At 38.5% G+C, this 25,731-nt stretch overlaps 1 protein-coding gene and 1 long non-coding RNA gene across 3 annotated transcripts in view; both read right to left on the bottom strand.

Moving 5' to 3' along the window:
• Positions 1 to 6,401: 6,401 nt before the first annotated feature.
• Positions 6,402 to 7,192, bottom strand: LOC120441319. Of its 2 annotated transcripts, none has more exons than XR_005613981.1 (3): positions 7,053 to 7,192; positions 6,816 to 6,937; positions 6,402 to 6,729 (listed from the first exon to the last, which is right to left on the bottom strand). It is a non-coding gene; the product is annotated as an uncharacterized LOC120441319 (long non-coding RNA). The 2 variants fall into 2 exon arrangements; XR_005613982.1 differs by having other exon boundaries at positions 7,032 to 7,096.
• A 10,094-nt stretch (positions 7,193 to 17,286) lies between these two features.
• Positions 17,287 to 25,731, bottom strand: part of LOC116333448 (leucine-rich repeat transmembrane neuronal protein 4) — a 98,557-nt gene continuing 90,112 nt past the window's right edge. Inside the window, exon 3 of the mRNA XM_031756697.2 lies at positions 17,287 to 23,058. Within this exon, the coding sequence (XP_031612557.1) occupies positions 22,735 to 23,058 (324 nt within the window). The 3' untranslated portion in view covers positions 17,287 to 22,734. The remainder of the gene's footprint in view (positions 23,059 to 25,731) is intronic.

The raw sequence follows: 25,731 nt of genomic DNA, 5'->3' as shown, positions 1-25,731 counted from the left end.
GATGAAAAAAAAAAAATCTACAATAGCTTATTAAATCCAGTAACAATAAGAGTTGAAACTCATTTTGTCAGTTTCAACTCTGCCAGCCACTTTTCTTTACTATTTTTCTTGTTTAATGTTTGAGCCAATGTAATGGAAACTGACTTGGCTTTCTTTTGGGACATTAATAAAGAAAGATGCTGTGAAAAGTCTATTGTAAAACTGACACTTCAGGTAATGAGCGAAAGGACAGTCATTCTGTTGTCTGATTACATACTGTAATTAAGACACTGATTGTGTAATTAGGCAGCAGCAGGTATCCTATGCTCAGAATACGTCATTATCTTTTTTTTTTTTTTAGCCTGGATTACTCCATTGTTCATGATACCTATATTGCAATTAAGCTTTTACCACAGGTTAACAAGTTAAAAACAAACAAACAAACAACAACAACAAAAAAAAAACAACTCACTTTCTTGTCATGACAAGATTATGAATTTTGGCTGAGTCACTCTTTCAGTCTGTAGCTTTCATCTGTCTCTCTATCCCTGGCCAATCTGTTGAGCTGTTTGTTTGTCTGTCTGTCTTGTCAGCCTCATCCTCCCACTAATCCTCCTTTTTCTTCCTTCATCTTTTCTTCCTCCTCACTTTCTCTTTTCTCTGCAGTGTCCAAGACAACCAGGCCTGGCTTCATGTGCTACTTTCAGAGGCTCTACTTAAACTGCAGCTCTGTTTAACCATCAGCTAATTATTCTAAGACAGAATAATTTCCCTGACCCCTACTGCGGAGGCAAAATCCCATGTCTGGGCTTAGATATAACATATATAATGATGGTGACACACAACATATCACACAACCATAGTTTAAATAATTTTAATGGTCAAACCAGCTTGCTTTTGCATATGTATTATTATTAAAGTGGATAGCTTTATAATTATATTAATATTATTATATTTTATACCTGCACAGTTATGTTCGTCATGTGCAATGACAGTAAAGGGCTATTCTATTCTATCCTATTTAACTTTTATTTATTCTTTTATATTGCAATGGTACTCATCAAATGCAATTTCAGAAATCTGCGTATTTACAAAAAACCCTACAGAGTGTCTCAGATTTTCATGAGTTCACACATTGCAGGTAAAGTAATTTCTAAATGTAATTCACAACCCCAACAAAGACTCATTAATCAAGCGAGTCTCTTGATCAAATGTGTTATATTAAGATATTATTTTCCTTGACTTCTGAAAATGTGCCTATTAAACCTGCATGTATTTAAAATACATCACAGATCCAGAACTGTTTGTAAGTCAGGCTGTCCAAAAAATGTTTTTTTCTGTTTGATAATGGTGTTCAGTTTGAGCTTTGCAACTGCTTAAATGGTGAAGTGATGAATTCTACTTGTTACTCTCCGGAGGCAAGATTCAGTTCTTTAGAAGTTAGCAGCCTTGATGCAAACAAGAGCTTTACCAAAAATAACATGCCGCAAACTTTCAAAGGCAAAGTTTTTCTGTATGTTTTCTCAATTGAAGTTAAGGTCTATTTCCTGCACCAAGCTCAAACATTTTTAGAGAACTGAGTTTTGATGGCTAGAAAGAAGAGAAAGAGCACTCTGGAGCTTTGTTGGCATAGACAGATTTGGGACGATAGGGGATTTGAATTCTTTTGTGCCCTTAGAGATGACCACAAATGAGTAAGAGACTGCTGTCTGGAGCCTGAAAGAAGAGATGAGACGCAGTCTATTGCTTTAGCTTTGACTTAAAAAAAAAATTAAATTTGTAACTACATGTCCATGAAAACGGATGCTGAGTATGACAGCCTTAATTGCAGATGGGAAAACTGGGTCCAACTATTTCAAAAGGCCCTGTGACATACTTTAGATCATCTATCAGCAGGAATGATGCAACATGTAAGGGCACATCCATCACTTTTCTCTCATCCTCGTACAGGTATATATAGAGCAGAAATTGCAGGAAGTGGAGCTGCCGCATTCCATGCAAGTGTATGACCACCCTGTCCAAGTTCAGACTCGGGGACTATGCAGCTTCCTTATGGTCTTCAACATTTTTTTCCCCCCCTATCTGGCTATTAGAACCATAGCAGTGCAGTCCCTGCCCTGCAAAGACCAGTGTGCCTTGATAAATTTTGTCCATTATGCAGATAAATTACTGGCCTGTTACCACTTTGCACTCTGCTATTTGGCCCGTGACTGTCTGTCAGTACCCTTCCTAAATGCCACTTTCTAAGTCTATCTTCTCTTAACAGAGAGGAGACACTGGAAAAGCAAAAAGCATCAAGTAGATTAGTCTGACTCCATGCAGCAGTTCAAGACTTAAGAGTTGACCACATATAAAAAGGAAAATCTGACAAAAAAAAGACTCATATATAAACTACATAGTTATAATCAGGCTCACTTACAGTGCTGAAGCCCAGAGTTTCAACTTGATTAATATTCAACCAGTGCTGTTTGCGCAGTTCATTCATTCGTTCTCATACTTGGCTTTTACCCAATACATCTATCTTTATGACACCTTTGAGAAAGCTATGATTGTTTGATAGGGTCTTCAAAGTCTGCCAGAAAAAAGACATAAAGTAAACAGAATAAATACAGACTTCCCGATTTTAGTAGCATGTTTTGGTAGATGTCAGTATTAAGTATTTATCATATTATGCTTCTGAATTGATCACAAGGGACAACCCACATTGCACATTATTCCAGTAAGTGCCTATCAACAAATACACACACTATGCTTCTGTAGAAGCAAAACTGCATCCACGTTGCCACTTTCTGTCAGTCACTTTATTACAGTTTTGCACTTTGCAAATTAATCTGCTTATATGTGTGTGTGTGGGGGCGAAGAATGGCATAGAGCACATTGTACAGATCACTGAATGGTTTATACACATTCTGGTATAGAACCACAAATATATAAGAATAAAGCAAATTTTGTGGCTATCTCTAACCCCTGGCCAAAGTCATGTTTCATTCTAATGGTAGTAAAATTACAAGAACTACACATACATTTTAGCAGTGATGTGCAGTTACTTTCACAGAAAAGAAAGCAGAGACTTTCCCCACTATCACCACCGCCACACACGCAAACATAAAAATGCATGTTTTCACTGTTTAATAAGAGAAGTTGGATAAGATTAAAACATAGTGTTTGGATCAGATTAAAGCGTGTGTTTTATTAACTTTTGAATATGTTGACAGCGACCTGCACCTTGCTGCACTTTATATGGACGTCTTCACCTTTCTGCATTACACAATTTTAAAATATTATATCTTGTATAGTTAAATAAATATTACCAAAAGAGACTTACTTTTAGCTGAGAAATGAGAGTGGTAGGGGAAATTTTAGAGCAATTCAAATCTAAGCACTTCACCACACTGATGTTTTAAGTTGAGTTTAACTATTTCATACTGTGTTTATTCTATAGTGATGCATCGTATTATATTAAATCATATTTGTAGTGGCTGTACTGTGATGAACACATATCTTTGAAAAAAAACAAACAAAAAAAACAGCTGTTAATTCACCTGTGATTTTTTTAAAAGTATTATAAAACGTATCTATAAAAAATCACAGGTGAATTAAAAGGTTTGAGAGCTATGTGACATGATAAACTATCAGGTGGTGTGGCACCTGGCAGAACCGCTGGATGAATTTCTGGCATTTGGTCACCCGAGGGATTTCTCTGAGACACAAGTGTGAAGGTTTTGGCCAAGCTTTTGATGTTCCACTTACCTGTTATATTGAATTGATGTATCTTCCCTATTATAAATGCTTTTCTTGTTAACATGCTAAAACATTTTAAATATATTAACATAACATAAAAATATTTTAAACACATTAAAACATTTTCACACTGCACTCCATCTTCTCTGTATTGTACATATTGGCCAAGGTGGTCAGTCAAAGAAAACTTATCTCTTGCTATGTTTAAGCTTGTCTTTTTGCTAATCGTAGCTCTATTTCCACACACTTTTTACAATCAACAAAATCAACAAAATCAGACAAAGCTGCTGGCATCACAGCTTAACAAGTTAAAGCTTTTGATAGCTGGAGATGGACAAACCCATGAAAATAAGATGGACTGCAGTTTCCAACGGGATCCAAGCCAAGCGTGCTTCCAGAAACAATAGCTAATTGCAGCCACAAGATGCAGGTTGTCTACTGATCAGAAGGTCAGTGGATTGATCCCTGAGTCGCTCAGTCTCCATGGGCAAGATACTGTACCCCAAGTTGCTCTGAGTTCTATTAAGAATACTCCAAAAGGGTCCAACAGGACACAGACAATAAAGAGGTCCAGTTTAATGACTCGAAGAAGTTAAGCAGACTCCAATTGGTTATGAGGGGGGAAAAGTATTTGCAGAGATCAAAACTAATTTCTGTACCATGCTGTAAAGAATCCAGTATCCCGGCAAAACATGTAATAGTTACGCAGGTCCACCGCGTCATTACGCTTTTGCTCTCCAAAATGTGAAATGGACACATATTCAGAAGTTACATTACCAGCAAGCGGAGAGAATTTATTTAGAGCCACAAAGTCGGTAGTGAGCAAAAAACGTATGAAGTGCATTTGAGTCTTTAATCACCGGAAACAATTAAGCTAGGTATCTAATATGTATATACATATAAAAGTGTTAATAATGTCTGTTTGAACGCTTTCCCTTGATTATTTTCATGTTGACTTGAAATAAACTATCTCCCTCTGCTGTTACTGCAGCTTACTGCGACTTCTGCATGTGTGTACATTTCACGTCTTGGAGAGGCAAAGCATGAAATGGACACAGTGGACCATTTCACGCTTTGCTGGGATATCTGGTTGCTGTAAATGGGCTTTTTAATCCTTTCAATGGACTATGTTAGTTTTTGGGGACTGATTCGCTTTCATCCCATCTGTAAGTGGCAACTTGGGGAACTACAGTTTTTGTCACTTCCACATGAGCTTCATTTTTGAGCTTTGGAGTGTCTCTTGGTTTACTAATAACATACAGTGTTGGGGAGTAACGGAATACATGTACCAGCGTTATGTATTTAAAATATAAAACATGAGTAACTTTTTACAGTTACCGTTTAAATAGGTGGTAATCAGAATACAGTTACTTTGTTGAAAGAATAGAATGCACGGCGGTCATTTCCTGTTTCACATGTTAGGCTATCTGCTCTCTATGCCTTCTCCAATTTTGGTGATTAAACACAGTCAGGCGCAGGTTTAGCTTGCATGGATGCGCATGTAGTCATATATCGCATGGCTGAGAGCGGTATGACCGGCTGTGCTTCTTTAATTTTTTTTTTTTTTTTAACTCAGTTTCCATCTGGGATTAATAAGGTTTCTCTGATTCTGATTGCTGGAAACCCAAACAAAACACGTAATAAGAGGCTCTAATGTAAGCGTCCTGTTAATGTTGGTGGCGTCAGTTACACAATGGAGCCAGAGCCAGCACAACAGAGCCAGCAGTGCATGGGCAGGAATGCATTTCCGATACCACTTCATAAGAAGAATGGGATGGGCGAAACTTCAGTATCTTCGATTTACTATTGTTGTGATTTTTATTACTATTAATGAAGGCTTCTCGCCGACGAGCTAACATTGTTAGCTGGCATTAGCTGAGGTTAGTTCATAGACTACAGACTGTTTGGCCGTTTCGCAGTACTGAAGTACGCGAGTCCGTACTCACATTTTCGCTAGTCAGGGCTTCGTAAGTTCACACGGGAGTCCAGACTTCCCGACAAAGCAGCGCGATTGTTCTACAATTGGAACCGCAGTGTACTTGATGACATCACAGCTCCGGAGTTTTTACTGACATCCCCTTTTAATTTAACTTTGATTAATATTTGCAATAGAAATGACACATGACATAAAAAATTGCACATGATGTAGTAGATTTCTTTAAGAAAAAAAAAAACAACACACAAGCTTGCCACACAAGCTTAATCTCTCTTAATAAACATAGTACACATGTATGCCTGAATAAAAACAAACAAGTGAGATGTTAGAATGCGCTTATTTTTATTTTAGTAAATACTCAAAACTTAAAATAAACAGCTGGGGTTTGGAAGAGAATTGAACAAATATGTAAAATATAATCTGATCATTTTTGAGCAGCCTTCAGGATCTCCGCATACTAACATGTTGTTTTTAGACTTCATGGATAGCATTAACAACCTGCTAGCTGCAAATATTCATGTGCAGTTCCACATGATTATTAACAGACAAAAAGAAAACATATTAATGATACAGAAATAGTTTTCTATATGAGATCACTGCAAAAAGTGCAGCCTTACCTAATATCCACCCTACTGTTACTCATTTAACATAAAGATTTAAAAATCTAGTTGGTATTGGTATGGCGAGTAGCCTTCAGTAATAGTAATAAATCACACAGCAATAGTACATTCATAGTTGTAAAAAGCATGACAATATATTAAGTATTCCAAAGTATTCAGAATACTCTCATTGAGTAACTTAACGGAATATGTTACAAAACACATTTTGGGCCATGTATTCTGTAATCTGTAGTGGAATACATTTTTGTTAGGTGAATTGGCACGGATGGATTTAGTGGCAGAAACACACGGGCACAGGATAGTAGTGATGCAGATTTATATACGACGGTGGGGAAAATATTTACAAGGGAAAGGGCTATATACAATAACAAGTAAAATGTGCAAAATGAGCAGAGCTGAAGAGATGAAACGGAGCCGAGGTATGCGGGTGGACAGATGACGCACCGGGGCTACCTGAGAACGTGGGACAAACAAAGTTAGGAGCAACGTCGATAACTGAGAGGGAAACTAAAGTAGACGGGGAGAGTTGGAGAGCTTACTTGAAACACAGAAATACAGCTGTAGCAGTGGTCACAAACAGGTGCAAAGTAACTCCCCGTCACGGATCCAAGGAAGCCAATCACAAAGAAAACTAGGCAGGCGAGCAGGCGGGCGGGACAGGCTAGTACAAAGGAAAAAAGCAGGCAGGGGATAGATCTTAACACATGCAGCTCAATAGCGTGGAATCCATAGATTCAGCTTGCAACAAACGTTACCACTAGTGAAAGCGACAATACCCCGACACCAGACGTCCGTGACTCAGCTCCATAAATGCGCTCACTGATTACGTCCGATGCGCCGCAGGTGTGCCGGAATGCCATCAAGACCCCGCCCCGCCAACCTATGCCAAGAAGGGAAACAAAACCCAAGAACAACAATACATCTACCCACCACCTCCTAATAATTTTAAAAGTAACCTTCCCAACACTGATAACATACAGTGGCTTGCAAAAGCTGTAATTGCAGCACAAGGTGGCCCTACAAAGTATTGACTCAGGGGGCTGAATAATTACGCACACCCCACTTTTCAGTTATTTATTTGTAACAAATGTTTGGAATCATGTATGATTTTCATTCCACTTCTCACGTGTACACCACTTTGTATTGGTCTTTGACATGGAATTCCAATAAAATTGATTCATGTTTGTGGCTGTAATGTGACAAAATGTGGAAAAGTTCAAGGGGGCCAAATACTTTTGCAAGCCACTGTATAACAACACATAAAATTACTTGCACACCAAACCTGTATGCCTTTAAAAGACTGATTCAGATACAGAATATCAATAGAGAAGTCCCAAGTGAAGGCACATTGTGTTGCACATGAGGGAAGTAATGGATAAAAGAGAAATTTAACTCCAAGGTCAACATGTGTCACTCATTAGTTTCTCCTGATGATGACCCACAAAAACTCTAAAGTATATTTTTAAATATTCATTCCTTATCCCTCTCTTGGAGCTTAAGAGAATTTCATCTTACACCAAGGTCATACATTTATCAAAAACCCACATCTATCATGTTGGGATTATGTCAGCTCCTTCCCTCTCCTCTTATATCCTGAAACTGTTATCATTTTATTATCAGTAATGCAAGTCAAGTACCCCAAAGATAGTGCATTAGTGCTTTATAAAACCAAGAGATAAACAGAAACAACACACTCAATGCCAATAGATTCACACACTGGGCACTCAACCAATTCAAATGATTCAGAACATTCTTGCTATTAGTTCCCCCAGGTCTTTCTGCTGTTTCTTCTTTCTTCTTTTTTTTTAATGTTGACTCTGCTCTCACTTGATCTCTGATGGCAAAGTCTATCTAAACACAATGCAGTCTTTAAGACTTGACATAGCTTATGTGATGCTGACAATGTGAGAAATCAAACCTTATTTCACCAAGAATTCAGTTATATGCTGGTACTTTTATAATCCTCAGTTGGATAGGTCTAAATCTTGAAAACTGATATTTGAAATGTGCTTAACAGTATGGCTCAAAATGAGACAAAGAGATAATTTGTCCTCACACTTGTGTGTTTAAGCACGAGTTGGACTCAAACACCAGATTCAGAAAACCAACAGAAGTTTTACAGAATTAACTTTAAACAAGGTTAGTTCTCAAAAACAGGTAAGAGGGAGTACTACTACTGGAACAGGTCTGAAGATTCTGCCAAAGAGTACGTAAAATGTTAGAAATAGCCAAGTTGAGTTTGATAAGACTGTATAATATTTGCAATCAGACTCTGAGACTCTGAGAAACAGAGGGGCTACTAGAAGATGATCCCAGGGAGTGGAGAGAGATTTGGCAGAGAGTGGGCAGCTGTGTTTCAGGTAAGTCATTTTCTTTGTTGGTGCAGCAACCAGCTAGAGGGCTCAGGCAAGAAAACTGGGAAGTCTCTGTTAAACTCCTCAAGGTAATGGAAATCTGGGAACACAGAGGAATCACAAGGATTTCAGGTATCCACCTGGAATTCAAATGGGAAAGGAGCATTATAGGATGAAAAACAGAAAAACAGGTAGACGATATGGACCTAATTACCATAAAAAATATCACAATCATCTGGTGGAGAGTAGCTGGTCCTTAAAGACCATAAGCTGATCAGATAGTGTAGAACAGATGCGGAGGAGAAAACATGGACAAGGGAGCCTTTGCCCACAGTTCGACCAGCAAAGAAATGCCAGTCCACAACTCTACCTGAGAGTGAGAGCAGAAAAAGAACATATATATTCAAATTATAAAAAAAGCATATTGGCAGTTATCCAGGTTTTATTTTGAGGAAGCATCTAACTCATCTATCAATCAATCAATCAATCAATCAATCAATCAATCAATCAATCAATCAATCAATCAATCAATCAATCAATCAATCAATCAAAGCTTTATTCGTCACATGCAGGTTGCCCTGCAGTGAAATGGGACCCCCCCCCCGACCTTACACATACAACACAGACATTACATGGGGATACAGGTCGGAGATTGGTAGCATTAGAGAAAAACATTGAAATGTACATTACAATGGGAAAGTACAAGAGGAAAAAAGAGAGACCCCTACTCATGCTGTGCTTCCATGGTAGGACAGCATGAGAACAGGAAACAAAAAAACTCCTCTGCACAAAAAAGCACATGAATGTCCACAGCACAACATTATGAAGGACATGACAAGCCACGGGATGGGTGGGGGTGAGGAGTTATCCGAGCGAACACAGCAGCCGCCCTGCACAGCGCTATCATTCCAGCGCGGCACATAGACCCGCCGTGTTCCCCCGCAGGAAACAAGCATCGAAGGCGTTTGGAAAGGGAGGGGGATCAGTGTATGCTTATCAGTGTAAGTGTATGTGTATGCGTGTCCATAGTTCAGCGGAGACAGTGTCCTTCGCCCTGCCAGGCTAAGTAAACAGTCTACCAGCCAACCCAGGTGGCCTTGCATGGGATGGGAAGGAACAGTCTCAACATAGTCGTTATCAGGGATTGTTTAGATCGGCTCCAGCCTTGAGCCCGCAGCTGGCGCCGGAAGGGTAGTCATATTATGATTGCGATTGTCTTCCAACAACTCATGAGAATTTCGAGCTGTTTCTTTTAGCACTCCGACACTGGTCCCTCCATCACCCGTTGGATAGCTGCGAGTTTTTCCATGATGTTATTTACCTTCAATTCCGTGATCTTGTCACTCTTTTGCTCACAGATCAGATTCTGAGACCTCGCGACCGCAGCCAACTAACTAACTCTAACTAAGGAAGGCATGTTCATGGCATGTTCATGGCATGCACATTTGTCTTTTTTTTTTTTTTTTTTAAATCTCTTGCCAACCGTACCTGCAGTAGCACTCACAACACTTTGGTCAGAGGCTAGCAGGTAAACGTGCCAATCACATAGTTTATAAATAAAGTATCTTTGTTATCATATTACATTTGTATACTTGTGACTTAAGGTCACCAAAAAACAATGTTTCCAAAGTTGTCTTTTTTTATTATGCTAGGACAGTGGTGAGGAAATAGGGAAACTGGAAAGAGTGAACAAAGGAAGAAATGCAGAATGACCTCAGAGTTGATTTGAAATGGAGCTTCTGCATTAGCCTTATGGCATACCTGTTCAACCCAGTGAGCGAAATTGTTGCCTTAGGGTTGTTCTTAATATGTTTTGGTTTTGTTTTGCTCAGATTCAGACAGAATCTCAGAATAAAAAATAATCAAGAAGTAGTAATAATAATTATTAGATCAAGTTACAGAGGGTTTATAGATAACTTATGAACAAATCATAACGGAACCACGAGCTTGCTTCCACGTGGGAGTGAAAGTTGTCCTGATTTGGAATCATTGTATGACCTTTAACATCAGCTCATGACATTCGTTTCTCACTCATTTTTTTAAATTAAATAAATATTTTTGTGTAGAGATTTTACTACTGAGCGACTACGCAATTGAGTTTAGTATAATACTGTATGGAAATTAAACAGGTCTATTAAGGATAGTAATTTAAAAAAAAATACGAGTAAAATATCTCTAGTTAAAATGTGGGTTATAAGAAATATCCTTAGATTATAGCGGTTAAAGCCAAATAAAATCATTGTCATCTGTCTGTCTAGCAAATTTACCCCATGTCACAATGCTAACTGATAAGGCATTGGGTTTTTGGTTGGAAGGCATGCTGTATGTGAAGTTTGTGTTTTCATTAAATACTCGAAAACCATCCTGTTTTATGGGTTCAGTGGAATCATTCATCACAGTGCTCTTGATCTAAATATTCATCTAGCATATGAGCCTCCATGTTCTTTGATCTTGTTCACTTTGCTTTGTGATGCTGTAATGAAGTCATAGTAATGAAGTCATCCCTTTCAAGACTAAATGTCCTACGCTGTGTTGTATTTTAGAATAGATCTGCCTAAGTAAATTTTCAAATGATACATGAGTTGTGTGTGTGTGTGTGTGTGTGTGTGTGTTCTGTGCTGAGAAGCTGATAAAAGAAGTCCGGTTCTGTAGAACTACAGAACGATTAAAGTCCACGAGAGAGGCTGAAATTAGAAGTTAAGAACAGTATAAGGTAAAAACAGCAAAGCAGATTAAAAACAGACCTACTATGGTTGTGCTTTTTTTTTTTTTTACAGAAAAGTAGGCAGTTAAATGTAATACCACATTTACCAGTATGAAGATGGTTTAAAAAAAAGTACGTGTGAATTACCAAAGCTTTCCTCTAATGCTGAGTCAACACCCCAACTGTTTAGAGCCATGCCCCAGATATTTCTGTGTGCTTAGTGATACTGATGGTTTGATGAAATAGAGCATTACTCAATCAAATTAAACCTAATTCATGGATTGATAATAACATCACAAATCAATTGTCATAATTTTTTAACTCCTCTCTAGTAAGAAGTCTGTTAAATAACATAATGAGTGTGTCAAAATGCAAAATGCAGCTATTAATTGGGCTCTGACAGATCTGAAGTGTGTTAGACGAATACTTGAATCTTACAATATATAAACATGATGTCAGGGGCTTCGTGTGTGGATGAGAGGAAGAGAGGATCAAACGCAGGACTCGAAGCTTGATTGAAGATGAGAATGGCGTTTATTATACAGAATGGATGAACAGAACGTGAACGAACGCTGACTGGCTGAATGACTGGCTGAACTGAAAGCACACACGGGAACAACAACATCAATGACAAGACACTGAACTGATGAAACTGAGGAACTTAAATACGCAGGCTGAATGATGATGATGATTGGAGACAGGTGAGAGCGCGGCTGAACATAATCTGACTAATGAAACAGAAAGTAGAGCTAGAACATAATGAAACCAGAAAAGGGAACATGTGGAAAATAAACAGTGAACATCAACTGAAAACACTGGGTCAACGACCCAGGAACCCTGACACATGACTTCAATGAATACCTGGAGACTGTAGAAAACAATGATATACACATGTATGCATGTGGCACAGTAAAAGCAATTCCATTACCATGCAGAAGAATCCCAATCTGATGGAAAATAAAGTACACATATCCAACTGGGCAGCTATTACACATGGATTTCAGGTTTATATGATGAAATAGTTTGAAAAAGGCATTGCTCAGGTGTCTCAACCAACAAAACCACAAAGTCCAAAGCAATTTCTAACAGAGGTGTTCACCCTTATAGAATAACATATTGATTCTCTTTCAGCTGCCTCCCATAGATCTCAGTTACAATTGTGAAGTCAAAATAGTACACTGGAAAAACAGTTATATTTTGGTTGTATTACGTACTCTGTTATCACATCTACTACTTTTTAACTTTTTACCTTCTAAGTAGTGCTGATGTTTTTGGTCATTATTGAAATGAAGAATGTGTCTTTGTTTATAAATGAGATTAGTACATCACCCTTAAAACCTTCCATTCCCTGCAGCACATTTCTGTGATTGCGGCCTCATGCTTATTTGCACTGCTTAGCAAATCTGCCCTTTAGAGCCAGAATAGCCACATTAATGGGAGGAATTCAACTTTTGGGTTTTAAAGGCATTCAAAAATGATTAATATTCATCCTGTTGTACATAATATGGTAAGAAACAAACTAAACTATGTGTTTGATTACATGTATTCCTGTGGTAGTATGCCTAATGGGCTTTCCCTCACAAAGTACTGCACACCAGTAAATCATGCCTGGTTGACAGTATCTTGAAGGCAAGCTTTTAAGTTCACCGTTGGCCTTGAGAGCATGAATTCTTCCTTGCACACATTTATTCATGTGCTAACTGTGTATATAACCAACAAAATTTCTTTCTGCAGTTTCTGCATCCTCAAGTGATTTACTCTTAATATGTGCCACTGGAGCGGAGGGAGAAAGCTGGTGAATAAGCTCATCACTCTGCCTTTAAGTGGCTGCCAGGCATCCTGACTTTACCTCTATTACACTCTCTGTCCAGGCTTCTGGTGGAATTAAACATCTATTTGGTTAAAGCTTCACGATTTTGTTCAGGTAACCTTGATGACCTTGAATGTGCATCTTCAAATCTGTCAGTGTCTGAGGCTCAGCAGCAAGGCTTTGCTCTGCTCTGTCACAGGGGGATGAACTTTGCCTCAACTGAATCCTTTAACCGTAGGTTGTTGTGGAAAAAAAAAGAACTCTTAAAGTCTCCCTGCTGGTATCTTACGGCAAGCTGTTGCCTTCTTCTTGGTGTTTTGCTGAAAGGGAAATCTTTATAGTATAACAAAGTATACACAACAAGGAAATGCAGTGAAATCTGGATGATTTGTTATCTGAACAATAACTTTATTAACATATTCTGTTCAATTCAAATGCACCTTAGAATTAAATAAGATTGACATTTTAAAAAGAAAAATAAAGATTTTTTGTGTGTTTAAAGTATTTGAGAATTTTACTGAGAACTAGTCTAGTTCATAAAATCTAGTAATCTTTTTGTTTTACTTATTGTTTTTCAGATTTTCTTTTTAATCTGTTATGTATTCTACATAAGATTATGTTATGTTGTTTTCAAAATGCCAGATTTCTTACAGCATTTAAAATAAAGCGCATTGATATTGGGCTTATTTGATGGCAGACTGAATAAAAGAACAAACCAAGACTGAGAAAGGAGAGCACAATATAAACTCAATTATTTAATGTTGATTGCTCATTTCAGGTCAAGAGGAAGGCACGGTAGAGTGTTTAAAAAGAAAAATGCTAAAGGGGAAGAGGAGAAGGGCTCTATTTACCCATCCACAGAGGGGAACAATTGTGACTGAATTTTGCTCAAGCTAAATCCAGACTATGGCAGGACATAGAAAAGCTCTGTAGGTTGTATGAGGACAAGACCTTTTACATCCCCGGGGAGCTCCATTACTTACAGTGGATGTAGGGCCAACAGCACCATAGAAATCTTTGAGAAAAAGCAGGAGTAAGTGTAGAGCAAGTGAGCGAGAAACAGAGAGACATAGAAAAAAGGGAGAGAGTAAGAAAAAACAGTCCAAAGAAAGATCCTTTGAGTATCTCAAACCAATGAATTCTCCACTCTCCTCCAGTAGAGAGTTTTCAGGCCCACAGTACCATCACACTGCTTTAAAGGTCACTGAGAATCAGACACTGCATACTTACCAAGCCTCCTGACCTGGCCAATCAACCACCAGCCAAGGGCTTCTTCTTTTTTTATTTTTATTTTATTTTTTTTTCACAGACTGAGATGAGATGGGCTGTGTGCAATCAACTGAGAGAGACTGACCCCTCAGCCATGTCAGACCTTTTTTTTAACCTTTCGGTTAAGGCGGACCTTTGTTGTGGAGAAGCGGCTACCCTTTCAACGTAAAGGAAATTGGTCTTTTTTATATGATGCTGATCACAGCATTTCAGTGTTTCCATTGTGCAAAGTGTGCAAAGAAATACACACATTAAAGTATACCATATCCTGAAAAAACCTATAACTCGTAAGGGCATTGGCATGGGACATTTTTTGGTGTCCTGAGGTCCTAGAAGTTGGCAGGAGTTACTTCATGTCATGTGAATGACAAAGTGAGATCTCTACAGAGCAGGCTTGTTGGATTCTGATTCTGAACTTGCTCAACTGGATTGGGTTTGGGGAATGTGAACAAGTTGCCATGAATAGCTGCACTTGGCCTGCAACAATGTTTAGATGGGTTCTATATGCCAAAGCAACATTTCCAAGAATGCTGCCAAAAGCACAATGCATTGTAAAGAGAAGTAAATGTTATTTATTTCAATGGGCTTAAAGCTCTGGCTGATCGGTGAAATCATACATTGATGATGTTTTTGTTAAGCCACTGCTCTTATCTGGAAAATGCAATTTTCCGAGAATTACCTAATTACCTTTGTGTGTGTGTCTGTTATATAGGCATGGCCTGAAAGAAACTCTACAAATACATTTTTGCTAAAAGGTTGCAGCACATAAATCCACTGGACTTTCCAGACACACAACCTATTAATCTGTGAATTCTGTATTCCCAGGAGAGACCCCCACACCTACTAATCAGCTGGGTTTTCATCATGACCCTCAGAAGAGCCTTGTAATTGATGAGAGTGCAGCTCCCATACATAGTATCTGGTTAGACGCTCTCATTAGACAATGTATTACAGGCCGAGGAATATTTTCACATACCAAGCCTTCATTCTGGGGTCTTTGGTTTTGTCAAGATTAACTAACTTTAACTAATGTGTTATTTTCCTGACTCAACCTAGTCATGGCCATTTCATGACATAGTACTTCATACCAATCATGATTGTGTCATGAACAAACAGAACTAGCAAGCTTTAGCTGTGTGTGCCCTCAAATCCAAGTGAGAACAGAAGCAACCCCGGGACATTGCCTCAGTTGGCTCCTGTGTTGAGGGACAGGATGAGCAGAAATCCTGACACTATGTTGGGCTAGCTTGACAGTTGACAAACCTGCTTGCCTCCTGAAGCCTAGCAGCTAACGAAGAGAGTGGAAAGGTGCAGTGACTTTTTTTTCCTTTTACCAAAAAATGTAACAGATGTGTTATCTACATCTATTAGCAATTAGCGAAGATTACGGTCATCTGAATGCAGGTTTAAATTCTGTGAATAAATGCAGCATAATTTCCTCTCATTGTGTTGATGTTATACCAGAGGGTGTGCAATCATTGGAGGAGAAAAGTAAAAGATAGCAAGACCCCATGTCCTGAAAACCACAGTGAGCTGGACTGTGAGTGGGCCTGTCATGTTCCTCCAAGGCAGTGATAGCATGATGTGTGCATCTGAACTGACAGCAGGCTGGAGCAAACAGATCTCCCATCTCTGTGACACTGGCAGTGCTCCTTTGCCACGGGTATTTGGTTCACTTTGAACATGTCAGCTGCATTCATCAAGTTGACTTCATGATCACTTGTACACCAACACAGTCTCTGAAAAGTTTGTAAAATAAACAGCAACTTTAAAATGTAGGTTGCTGACTTTGCATTGCTTTAAGGTATGCATACTTTTATCCATCATGCTTTAAGTCAAACTTGAAGAATTTAGAAAACTTGATGCACAATTTATTTGCATCAAATTTGTGTCTCTGGTTAGCGTCATTATAAACATATCAAACTGATGTAACAGTGTGCATGCATCTGCAGACACATGTACAAACACAATTATACATCCGCTGCCAAGATGTACACTGCGTGCTGCTGACTCTTGTTTGGGTCACATTACATCGCTGTACTTGTTCCATATTTGTCCATATTTAAACCTTCTATTGAAGGGTTTTTTTTTTTTTCATTTCTTCCTTGACACATTTTGTGGAACAAATGTCTTCTTTTACTAAAATTCTTAGTTTCTTGCTCTTGTGTTGACTCCTCACTAAGCTTAACAGTAAAGATATGACAGCTTCGTTTTGGTAAGTAGACCACTGATGAGCCTAAAGCATTGTCTCTGCATCTTGGCAGGTTTCAAAAAAACACCAGTATGTTGTACACAAGGGATGACACACTTTGTGACAATCTCACACATCACGAGGGTATTGTCACCATGTGATCGCAGATCACAATGTGTCTTATATTGTTATTATAGTCTGTTTTTATGGTAGTCTCTGTGAATTGTGTTGCTATTTTGAGGAAACCCCAGGCTGCCAAAGCCTGCTGAGAGTGATTCTGTCCCCCCTCTTAGGACTCTGTGATTGCAATCTTGCATGTGGTGAAAAGTCCAGATGAGATTGATGTTTAGAAGTTTGAGTATGAATTTAAATTTCTTGCCAACTGAGATGAAAGATGGACAAAGCCATGACACTATTTTCTGGGGAAATCTTTACATTACAGGGAAATGTGAAAAAAGTAAGAATGCTTACATGCTTCGAAGAAATATCAGATGTTTAAAAATGGGCTCATTCCTAAAGAGTTAGGAAGAGTCATTGTAAAAAAATCAGAAACATACCTGAATTGATGAGAAAATTTTATTTTGCCATCAGTGTTTCCAGTGGATATTATCAACAGTTTACATCAAAAACTGCAATAGTAAAGGTTCCAAGTACAGATGCCAGCCACACAAGGCTCTCAGTTTTGCTCCTCTTGAAGGCCAGACATTTAAAACTTCTCTCAAAAGAAAATATTATACCATTGTTCTGTCTCTGCAGGCGAGTAGTACTGGCCATAACTGGTGAACTCTTGCTAATAGGTAAGACGGGTAAAGTAACCTATTAACTACAAGCTACAATTGAATAAAAAAAGGGCAACACAGTTTCCATCTTTAGATGTTTATTCATCATCAAAATTTTTACAAAACATTATCTGACAATAATATACTCAAATAAGAGCCATATTTTTGCGCTTGGACCAGGTCTCCACAAAAATGCTTTAGGTCTGATTACAGTAAAAAAGGAAATTAAAAAGAAAAAGGAAAAAAAAAATCAACAACAAACCAACTACCAAAGAAAACAATGCAGAGCATATTTACAACCTACAGAAGTTGAAGCTGTCTGCAGGATATGAATGAGGGGGAGACGGTGGGAATCAAAAGATTTATATGGAAAGTATTTTAAGAGGCAACAAAAAAACATGGGAAAGGACTTGGGCCTGCAAGGAACACAAAGACTAATTATGATATTGCTTTCTTTCGAGCTCCTCCTTCTTGCTTTCTCATTGCACTGTTAACTGCAAGCGAAGAATGCAGCACATTTAAATAAAAAACATGCTCTCTGCAGTGCCAACATTAAATCCAATTAGGGGTGTAAACGGGCTTTGTCAGACAAACGAAAAAGTGTGTTTCCCCAACAGAGGTTAATGATCATGTCTTCCTTTTCCGTGTCCCCGCTGACATGAGCAATGGTAGAAAAACAGAGTCAGGACAATGTAGGTCATAGGTTAAAGACTTCTTGCTAATGTAAAAGAGAATGGAACAATAACAATCAATGGGGGCCGGGTTGGCCTGAACATCAGTAATGGTAATGCTGGTTCAGAGGAGGTAGAGGAGTAGGTGCTGCTATAGATAAACAAACCCACACACACGTACATACGCACACACGCGCGCACACACAGAGGCCCTCTGGGTACATGCGGGGAAGCTAAATTACTAGCAACACTTCCAGTCTCTCTTTTGCATCACAGAAGTTATTGATTCTGTATAAACACTAATGACAGAGTAACAATAACAGGAACGCAAATCTAGAAATTGCAAATGAGGAATATTACCATCATTCTTTTTTTTCTCTCTTTATTTTATTTGAATTTTTTTGTTTTTATTTTATTTTTGTTTTTGGAGTGAGTGTGCGCTATATGGGAACGTCCCAGCGCTGCTTACTAGAAAGACACAAATATATGGCAGAGGAAGGAAAGCTACAAAACCATGTCTGGCTTGGAATTAAATTTTCAAATCAATTTGTCAGGTAATGGATTAAAGTCCACTGTACCGTTTGATGAACTGGAATGGGGGTGTCAAACCCTGCTGTACCTATATTATCCTTTTATTAAGCACATGTGTCTTTTTATGTGTTTGTACATCTCCGTCTGTGATTGTTTCTCCAGCAAAGACTAAGAAGTGGATTTCTGGTAATAGTGTAAATGATAATTCCTTTTCAGATAAAGTGCATCTTTGTATGAGCGCATGCATAATACATACAGTTCAGAGGATGCAAATATGTCGTAGCTTAATCTGTGTGCCATATGTGCCTCTACAGAGTACAGACTGCATGTGTGTTGCAAGTGTGAGAGCATGGCTGAAGCTGTTTGTGTCATTTCTTACAGTGGAAACAAAGCTGCCCTGGAGCATTCAAAATATATCACAACGCTTTCCTTGTAACAGAATAAAATGTCCTCGCACTTACCCATTTGTCCCTCTATGTTCTCCCTATTAAACAGCATCTCTGTCTACCCTTCTCTTCTCCCCTGCTTTTCCTGTCCCCTTGGAGATGTGCGTTTAGCTTTTCCTCTAAGCATAAACACTGAAATATAAAAGTTTTTTTCTGCAATTCTTCAGACCTTTATTCACCCCACCCGAAGCAAGAAGAAAAAAAGGAGAAATTTGAAAAAAAAAAAAGAAAAAAACTTTTCCCAATGGGGAGTTGAGCCCGAACACAAAGAGTGACGGGGACTGGGGAACTCGGGTAGTATAAACCCACAAACAAATGAAGCAGAAGAGAAAACAAAGCCTACTGGCATTGCAGGGCTAGCACAGACGGTCCTGGAGTTCAGCTCAAACATGCATCATTAGCATGGACCGCTTGTGCTTCCAGCTCTCTGATGGCAAAATAAATGGACAAAAGACTGAATAATTACTGGCAGCAGAATTCAAACATTCCGCTGAACATATCTGATTTTATCTGGGAGGTAGTCATGATCAATTGATCATTTATTAGTAGCTGATTTAATTGTGGAAATACAAAGATGGTATTTGCATTTTCTAATTACACATGAGGGCAAAGAAGCTTTGATCTTTATGTTCAGACTGAAATCAACTATAATCACTGTTCTGAAACCTGCATTAATTACTATGCGTAGGGTACTAGGCTTAACAGGAAACTATTAAAGGGAATGCCTGTCCCCGGTGTGAGTGCTCGACACAAACCTCTTTCTCTATTTAACAGCCTACAGTGCCAGGGAATTCTACTTTAGTCGAGACAAGGGCATGAATGGGTCAGCAAACAAGATGCTTTAAAAACAGTGAAGTTGTCCATGACATGTGCTGCCGGTTCTAGGGCACTCCGGACAGGAATTATCTCCCGTACTGTTTGTCTCTGGTTCAGTGCTCCTCCCTAAATGGGCACAGTTTCCTAAAATATCAGCATGCAGACAGAAATAGAACATTGTTAAACAGGTTCACCCGAGTCACCAAGCAGCAGACATGAAATTCAGGCCAAGGAGTTATCAGGGGTGATAATACAGCAAGGCAGGACAATACATGGATAGAATTGAGAGAGCTCCCATTTTAAAGACATTGGCACAGCTGCTATTACAAAGTAAACTCCACCAGCACTATTAAGCAACCGTACTGAGCGAATCAACTGCTTTTTTTTAAAATGCAATGTCCTGTACATGAAGGGACCGAACCCTTCTTAGTTGTGATATCATGAAGCATTTTGGGTTGGTTGTTTTTTTTTTTTCTGTTTTGTTTTGTTTTTTGATAAAACATTTAACAAAATAATGGCACATTATAAAGAACATCCTTCACAAGTTAAACTCTTGGTATAAAGAAAAGCACACTTCTCCCCGAGTAGACCTTGAAATGGCTGATAGTGTTAAAATTCTTGAACAAGAGGAATGGATGTAACTAACAACACGTTATTTGATTACCACCTGTGAGATGGCTTCTCCAACATGCCTGATGGCAGAACAGAAAATATGAATCTCTGTCAAGTTTGGCGCTTGAAGTACATCACAATAACAGGGCTCAGAATCTTCCCCTCTTCACGTTATTGAGTAAAATGACTGGATTTGAGAAATAACGTCAGTAACATATTTTGTTTTTAATGGTAGAGTGGTAGAATAGTGACGGGAGCAGATAGAAAAATACTTATCATTGAAACAACGAGAGCATTACAGTAGGAACCTCCTCACCGAGTCATCTTAGTAATATATTCCCACTGGAAAGTGAATAAGGCTCCTCTTCTGTTCACAAGCAGTTTGTGTTTCAGAAGAAATGAAGTTCATACCTTTTTTTTTAAATCTTTAAAGACTCATTATTTACACCATAAATAAGTTCTATTTGATTTTGTCCTTTTATTCGTCTTATAGAATTTCTTGACATCATCTTTGAACACCTCAAAAATTTTCAAGCCAAAAAATATAATACCAAACCAAAATAAAACAAAAACAATGCATATTTGTTTGAATATGCATCATCTTTCTTGGGAAATGTTGGCCCCTTGCAGTTTCATGTGTGGATCAATCAGTCTCTCTGTAGGAAGATCAGGCGTAAGTTCCACAGCTCCCTAGAGTATGACCACTGACATGTAGGAAGCTGGTGCACTGCTTGAGTTAAACTGAGGATATTGTTTGACAGGCCATGCAAGCCGTATCGGAAATCCTCAACAGCTCCATAAGTCAACGAGCAGCAGTGCTCAACACGGTGGCCAAAGGTTTACTGATTAGGAAAAAGAAAAAAAAAGAAAAGAAAACATTCCTTAATTCCGGCTCACTTTCTGGAAAAAACTGAGATGTCAGGCAATACCTCCTGTATAGTCTGTGGGATCATATGCAGGTCAAAGAGAAGTCAACGTGCTGGTTCAACATGCCACCACTAGGCACCATTATTCTCTGTGGTGGAAGAGCACATGGCCTAAGCCTGGCCAACCCAGCAAGATGGTGCTCTTCAAGTAGTCCAGTTAATGAAAGTCAAACATTGACTCAACAATGTTTCAAATGACTGTTTGGGGCAGTGAGAGTGGTTTGACCTTCAGTGAAGTAGACCTTTTCAATAATATGTACAATACATTTCATTCAAATGTTCTTATTTTAGTTTTTCCATGATTGCCTTTTTTTTAAAGCATAGTGAATTATTCAGCTGGGATATAGTCATATACGGTACAATGACTTGTTGTTCATCTGTGTAAAGGGTCTTTATATATTTAATACATTTATGGAACATACAGTTTATGCTGCTTTGAATTATGTTTTTCATAGCAACACTAAGATCACAAGAACTGACTTGAGCTGACGTTGGGAGGGCCAGGTGTGATATCTCATTATGATAAATACTTTCATAAACTGTCAACATGACCCCCTTGATTATTCTATTTCTTTAAGACAATTCTAGTCCATTCGAAATCATCGGGGATCTAGTGGTAATTATAAATGTGAGCTGGCAGAGGCTAGTTCAGTGGAACATCTGACTTTTAAAAATCTCCTTAGTTAAAGTACTTTATGTGCAAAAAGAAAGAAAAAATATTAGTAAACTCTTTGGTTTAACATGCACATTAATGTAATTCAGTACAAAATATGACACCCAAAGAAACAAAATATTTATGTAATTAATGAAATTATATGTTACCTTTCTTAATAGTTAGTGAGTAGAAATTGTAATGTTAATCACAGTAAGAAGCCTTCTGCTCTTCATATGCTCTATCTCTTCGATCTTTGATGTTACTGCCCTCACTTGTCGTGAATGAAAACTTGTGTTTATTGCACTTTCCCTTTCACTCTTGACTCAGAGTAAGCTGGCTGCTGCTGCTGTGAACAGATGCCCCATGATGCTGACATGGGATATGACAAAGATCAGATTTGGAAATAAGGTAATTCTTTATGGCATATGCTGAATTAACCTCCCTTGAGTCAGAGACCCTTTTTTTTCTATGAGTTGTTTTGGAAAAGAAAAACAAAATGATCACCCTACTGTATATGGTTGAGACTGTGTGTGTCAGATGATAAATGCCTCCAGGCGTAATTTGAAAATTTTGTCCTCTAGTTCACATCCTGATGTTCTAAGAACAAGGCCCCACTGAATAACCAGCTCGCCTGCCCCTTCATTTCAAAGTCATGGTGAATGAGAGGCCCTTGCCCCACTTCTAACCATGCTCGCTAGCGTCCAAATTTGAGTGTGCCAGTACGCTCAGAAGTAGGAAAAGGACTGCTGATGGGACCCTCAGTTGGTGGTCTGAGGGTCGATGGAGGAGAGCGAGGTCCTGGAACAGGGGCGCCTATGCTGGCAGCAGAGGGCACGGCTGGCAGTGCCACTGTCTGTATAGTGCCTCTATCACATGGCCCAAGGTCCTCCAGGCCCTCCAGGCCCTGTGGGGGTCCCTCATAACCCATGTTTAGCCGCAAGGGTTGATGGGCCTGGCAGTAGTCTACAATAGGCTGTTCATAACGGTAGAAGGTCAGTGCACCCATTTGATGAGGGACCTGTTTGGTAAGAACAGAAGGGGTGATGGAGGTAGAAGACATATGGGATGATTACAGGAGAGTGGAAGAAACAAAGGAAAGAGAATGGAAGAAAAGAGAAAAATAATTAGCCACATAGCTTCAAAACAAATTCTTATTTATCTGTATCACAAAACAGAAAATGAAATTATATCTGTCAACTGAAATATTTCTCCTTTTATTAATCCTGGATATGACATGCTTATGTTATTGGACCTTCAGCCAATGTAAGAATAAATCCTTTCTGGCACTTCAAACATTAAAAAAAAAGGGTAGCTTATATGAACACAAGTCACAACAGCCACAGCTGTTTAATTTTTGAATTAATATTACATACTTTTAAGTGTTTAATTTTCTGAAGGATGTAATTTGTTACACTACATTTCATTGTGCCTGTGTGACTCAAAGCCTATAACTCAGTTAGTTTGAAAGCTCACTGCTACCTCTTTGTAATCATTCTCACATGGTGACCACCTGAGCCTTCCCTTGACCAAAACCTACTGGCTACAAAGACTCTTTGAAACATGTTCTACAACAACTGCTGTTTATAGATGTGAGAAGCATCTTAAGTTAAGTCATAATACTCTTCCAAACCGGCAAGTTGTAATGAATTGCTTATTGACTGTCAGAAGAATAAGAAGCTCTGGATTTGTAGTGATAGACACATATCTATATAACACACAAAGCTGGGTGGTTTTGTGCTCAGCCTTTGGGAGAACATAGCTGGAGAACATAGGGTCTGTGCTCTCTCTAGTGCCATGTCAACTGTGTCAGAGCCAGAAGCACTCATCACATTTGGCCATGTGTCTGGTCTTGTGTTCCCCCCACAAACCTTAACACAGTGCCAGACAAACAGATGAGACTCTTGTGACACTCTGTCTCCCTAACTTTAGCTCACACACTTATTCACCAATTAAGAGATTTCTAACAAGCCATGAAAACAGCAGCGCAAGATGGCAGCTGACCTGGATTAAACACCCCAGCCTGACAGAGCGAAAGATCATCAGATCTATACACAGAGGCAATAAGAAACACACAACTTCAGCTACATGATACCTCACCAACACGGAAGACATGAATAATACAACCCCTCTCTCTGAGGCGCTGGAAGCAGAGCAAGTGTCACAACTGTACTTTCATTCAGATTCTTGATGTTTTATTTTTAACTTGTTCCAGTGATGGGAACCAGATCTTAAGAACATGATATAAACCTGTGCTTGACAAAAATGTCATTTACAGGAGGGAGACACTTCTTAAAAAATTCATCTTGGCACCGTCACTTTAGAGTAAAAATAATACGACAATCTCCTTGCGACTAGGAAAAATTTGTGGTTGCCTGGCGATTGCTATTACTTTTTTTTGCTGTTGGCAAGTACAACTAGTTGCGACAATTAACAGATCCCCCTGGTGGGAGGTAACTTGTCTCCAAACAATCGTGATCCACCTCAATGTGACTGCAATCACTCTTAGACAAATTGGCAAAGGTTTGTAAATAATACTACTTGACAGCTGTGCCCTCGACTCGACTCAACTGGTTGTCATCAGACTGTATTCTACGTTTTATTCCTATGTAATCGCAAAGTTACCAAGTACCAGTGTCATTTCACAGCTGAACTGAAAATCTGCAAAAATAACATCATTATTTCTCAAGTTCTCTTTCAAATCTATGTGATTCTAACTGAACTCTCAATGTCAGTAGTTAATACAAATTTCTATTCAATGTGAATTTCTGTGTATGCAAATGGCAACAGATTTGCAATTTTTGACAACTTAGCACAGTTAATTTCCACAGTATAACAAACATGCACATGTAATTTCCAAATTGACTCCATTCAATTGTAAACTGCTAGCAGACAGAGAGCAGGCAGAGTCTGTCATGTTGCTGTTCTACCACTGCCTTGATACTCTACAGTCACTCAACTGTTTGCGAGTGGTCAAAGACCAGGTCCCCATCTTTGCAATTTCATTGCACACACTCACAGAAAATTGTGTGTCCCACAGTATGCAACTACTGTTTTACAAGTCAGGCAGACCAACCAGTTTTTTAATAATAAAGTAATAATAATAATAATAATAATAATAATAATAATAATAATAATAATAATAACAATAAAAATATTAATATAAGTAGAAGAAGAAGAAGAAGAAGAAAAGTCCTAAAAAATGACTGACTGTCAAAAAACTAACTGTATGACACTTCAAATGACAATGCATTATGTAAACTGCATTGCTACCAATGCAGATTAAAAATATCACAATAATATAAAAAAGACGGTTTTGAATGACCAGGTCAATAACTATGTCTCCAATATGCATGTACCTATATTTTCATTTGAAACTTAACATTCAAAGGAGAAAAAAAGAGGCATCATTCTTGATGTAATGTCAGAGAAGAATTTGTTTTAGAAAAGCAGATAAATGCAGGCTGAGAAAAAAAAAAGAAAAAGAAAAACAGCATGTGTTTGAGCATGCGTGTGTGTGTGTGTGTGTGTGTGTGTGTGTGTGTGTGTGTGTGTGTGCGTGTGTGTGTGTGTGTGTGTGTGTGTGTTGTATGTGAGCAAAGGATTAGGACATTCTAAGCCCTCCTGAAAACATTTACACCAGCTTTGTTTCGGATAAATAAATAAATACATACATACATACCTGAATACATAC

The sequence above is a fragment of the Oreochromis aureus genome, linkage group 7 (genome assembly GCF_013358895.1).
Source record: "Oreochromis aureus strain Israel breed Guangdong linkage group 7, ZZ_aureus, whole genome shotgun sequence".
NCBI classification, from domain to species: domain Eukaryota; kingdom Metazoa; phylum Chordata; class Actinopteri; order Cichliformes; family Cichlidae; genus Oreochromis; species Oreochromis aureus.
This window is presented reverse-complemented; position numbering and strand designations above follow the sequence as displayed.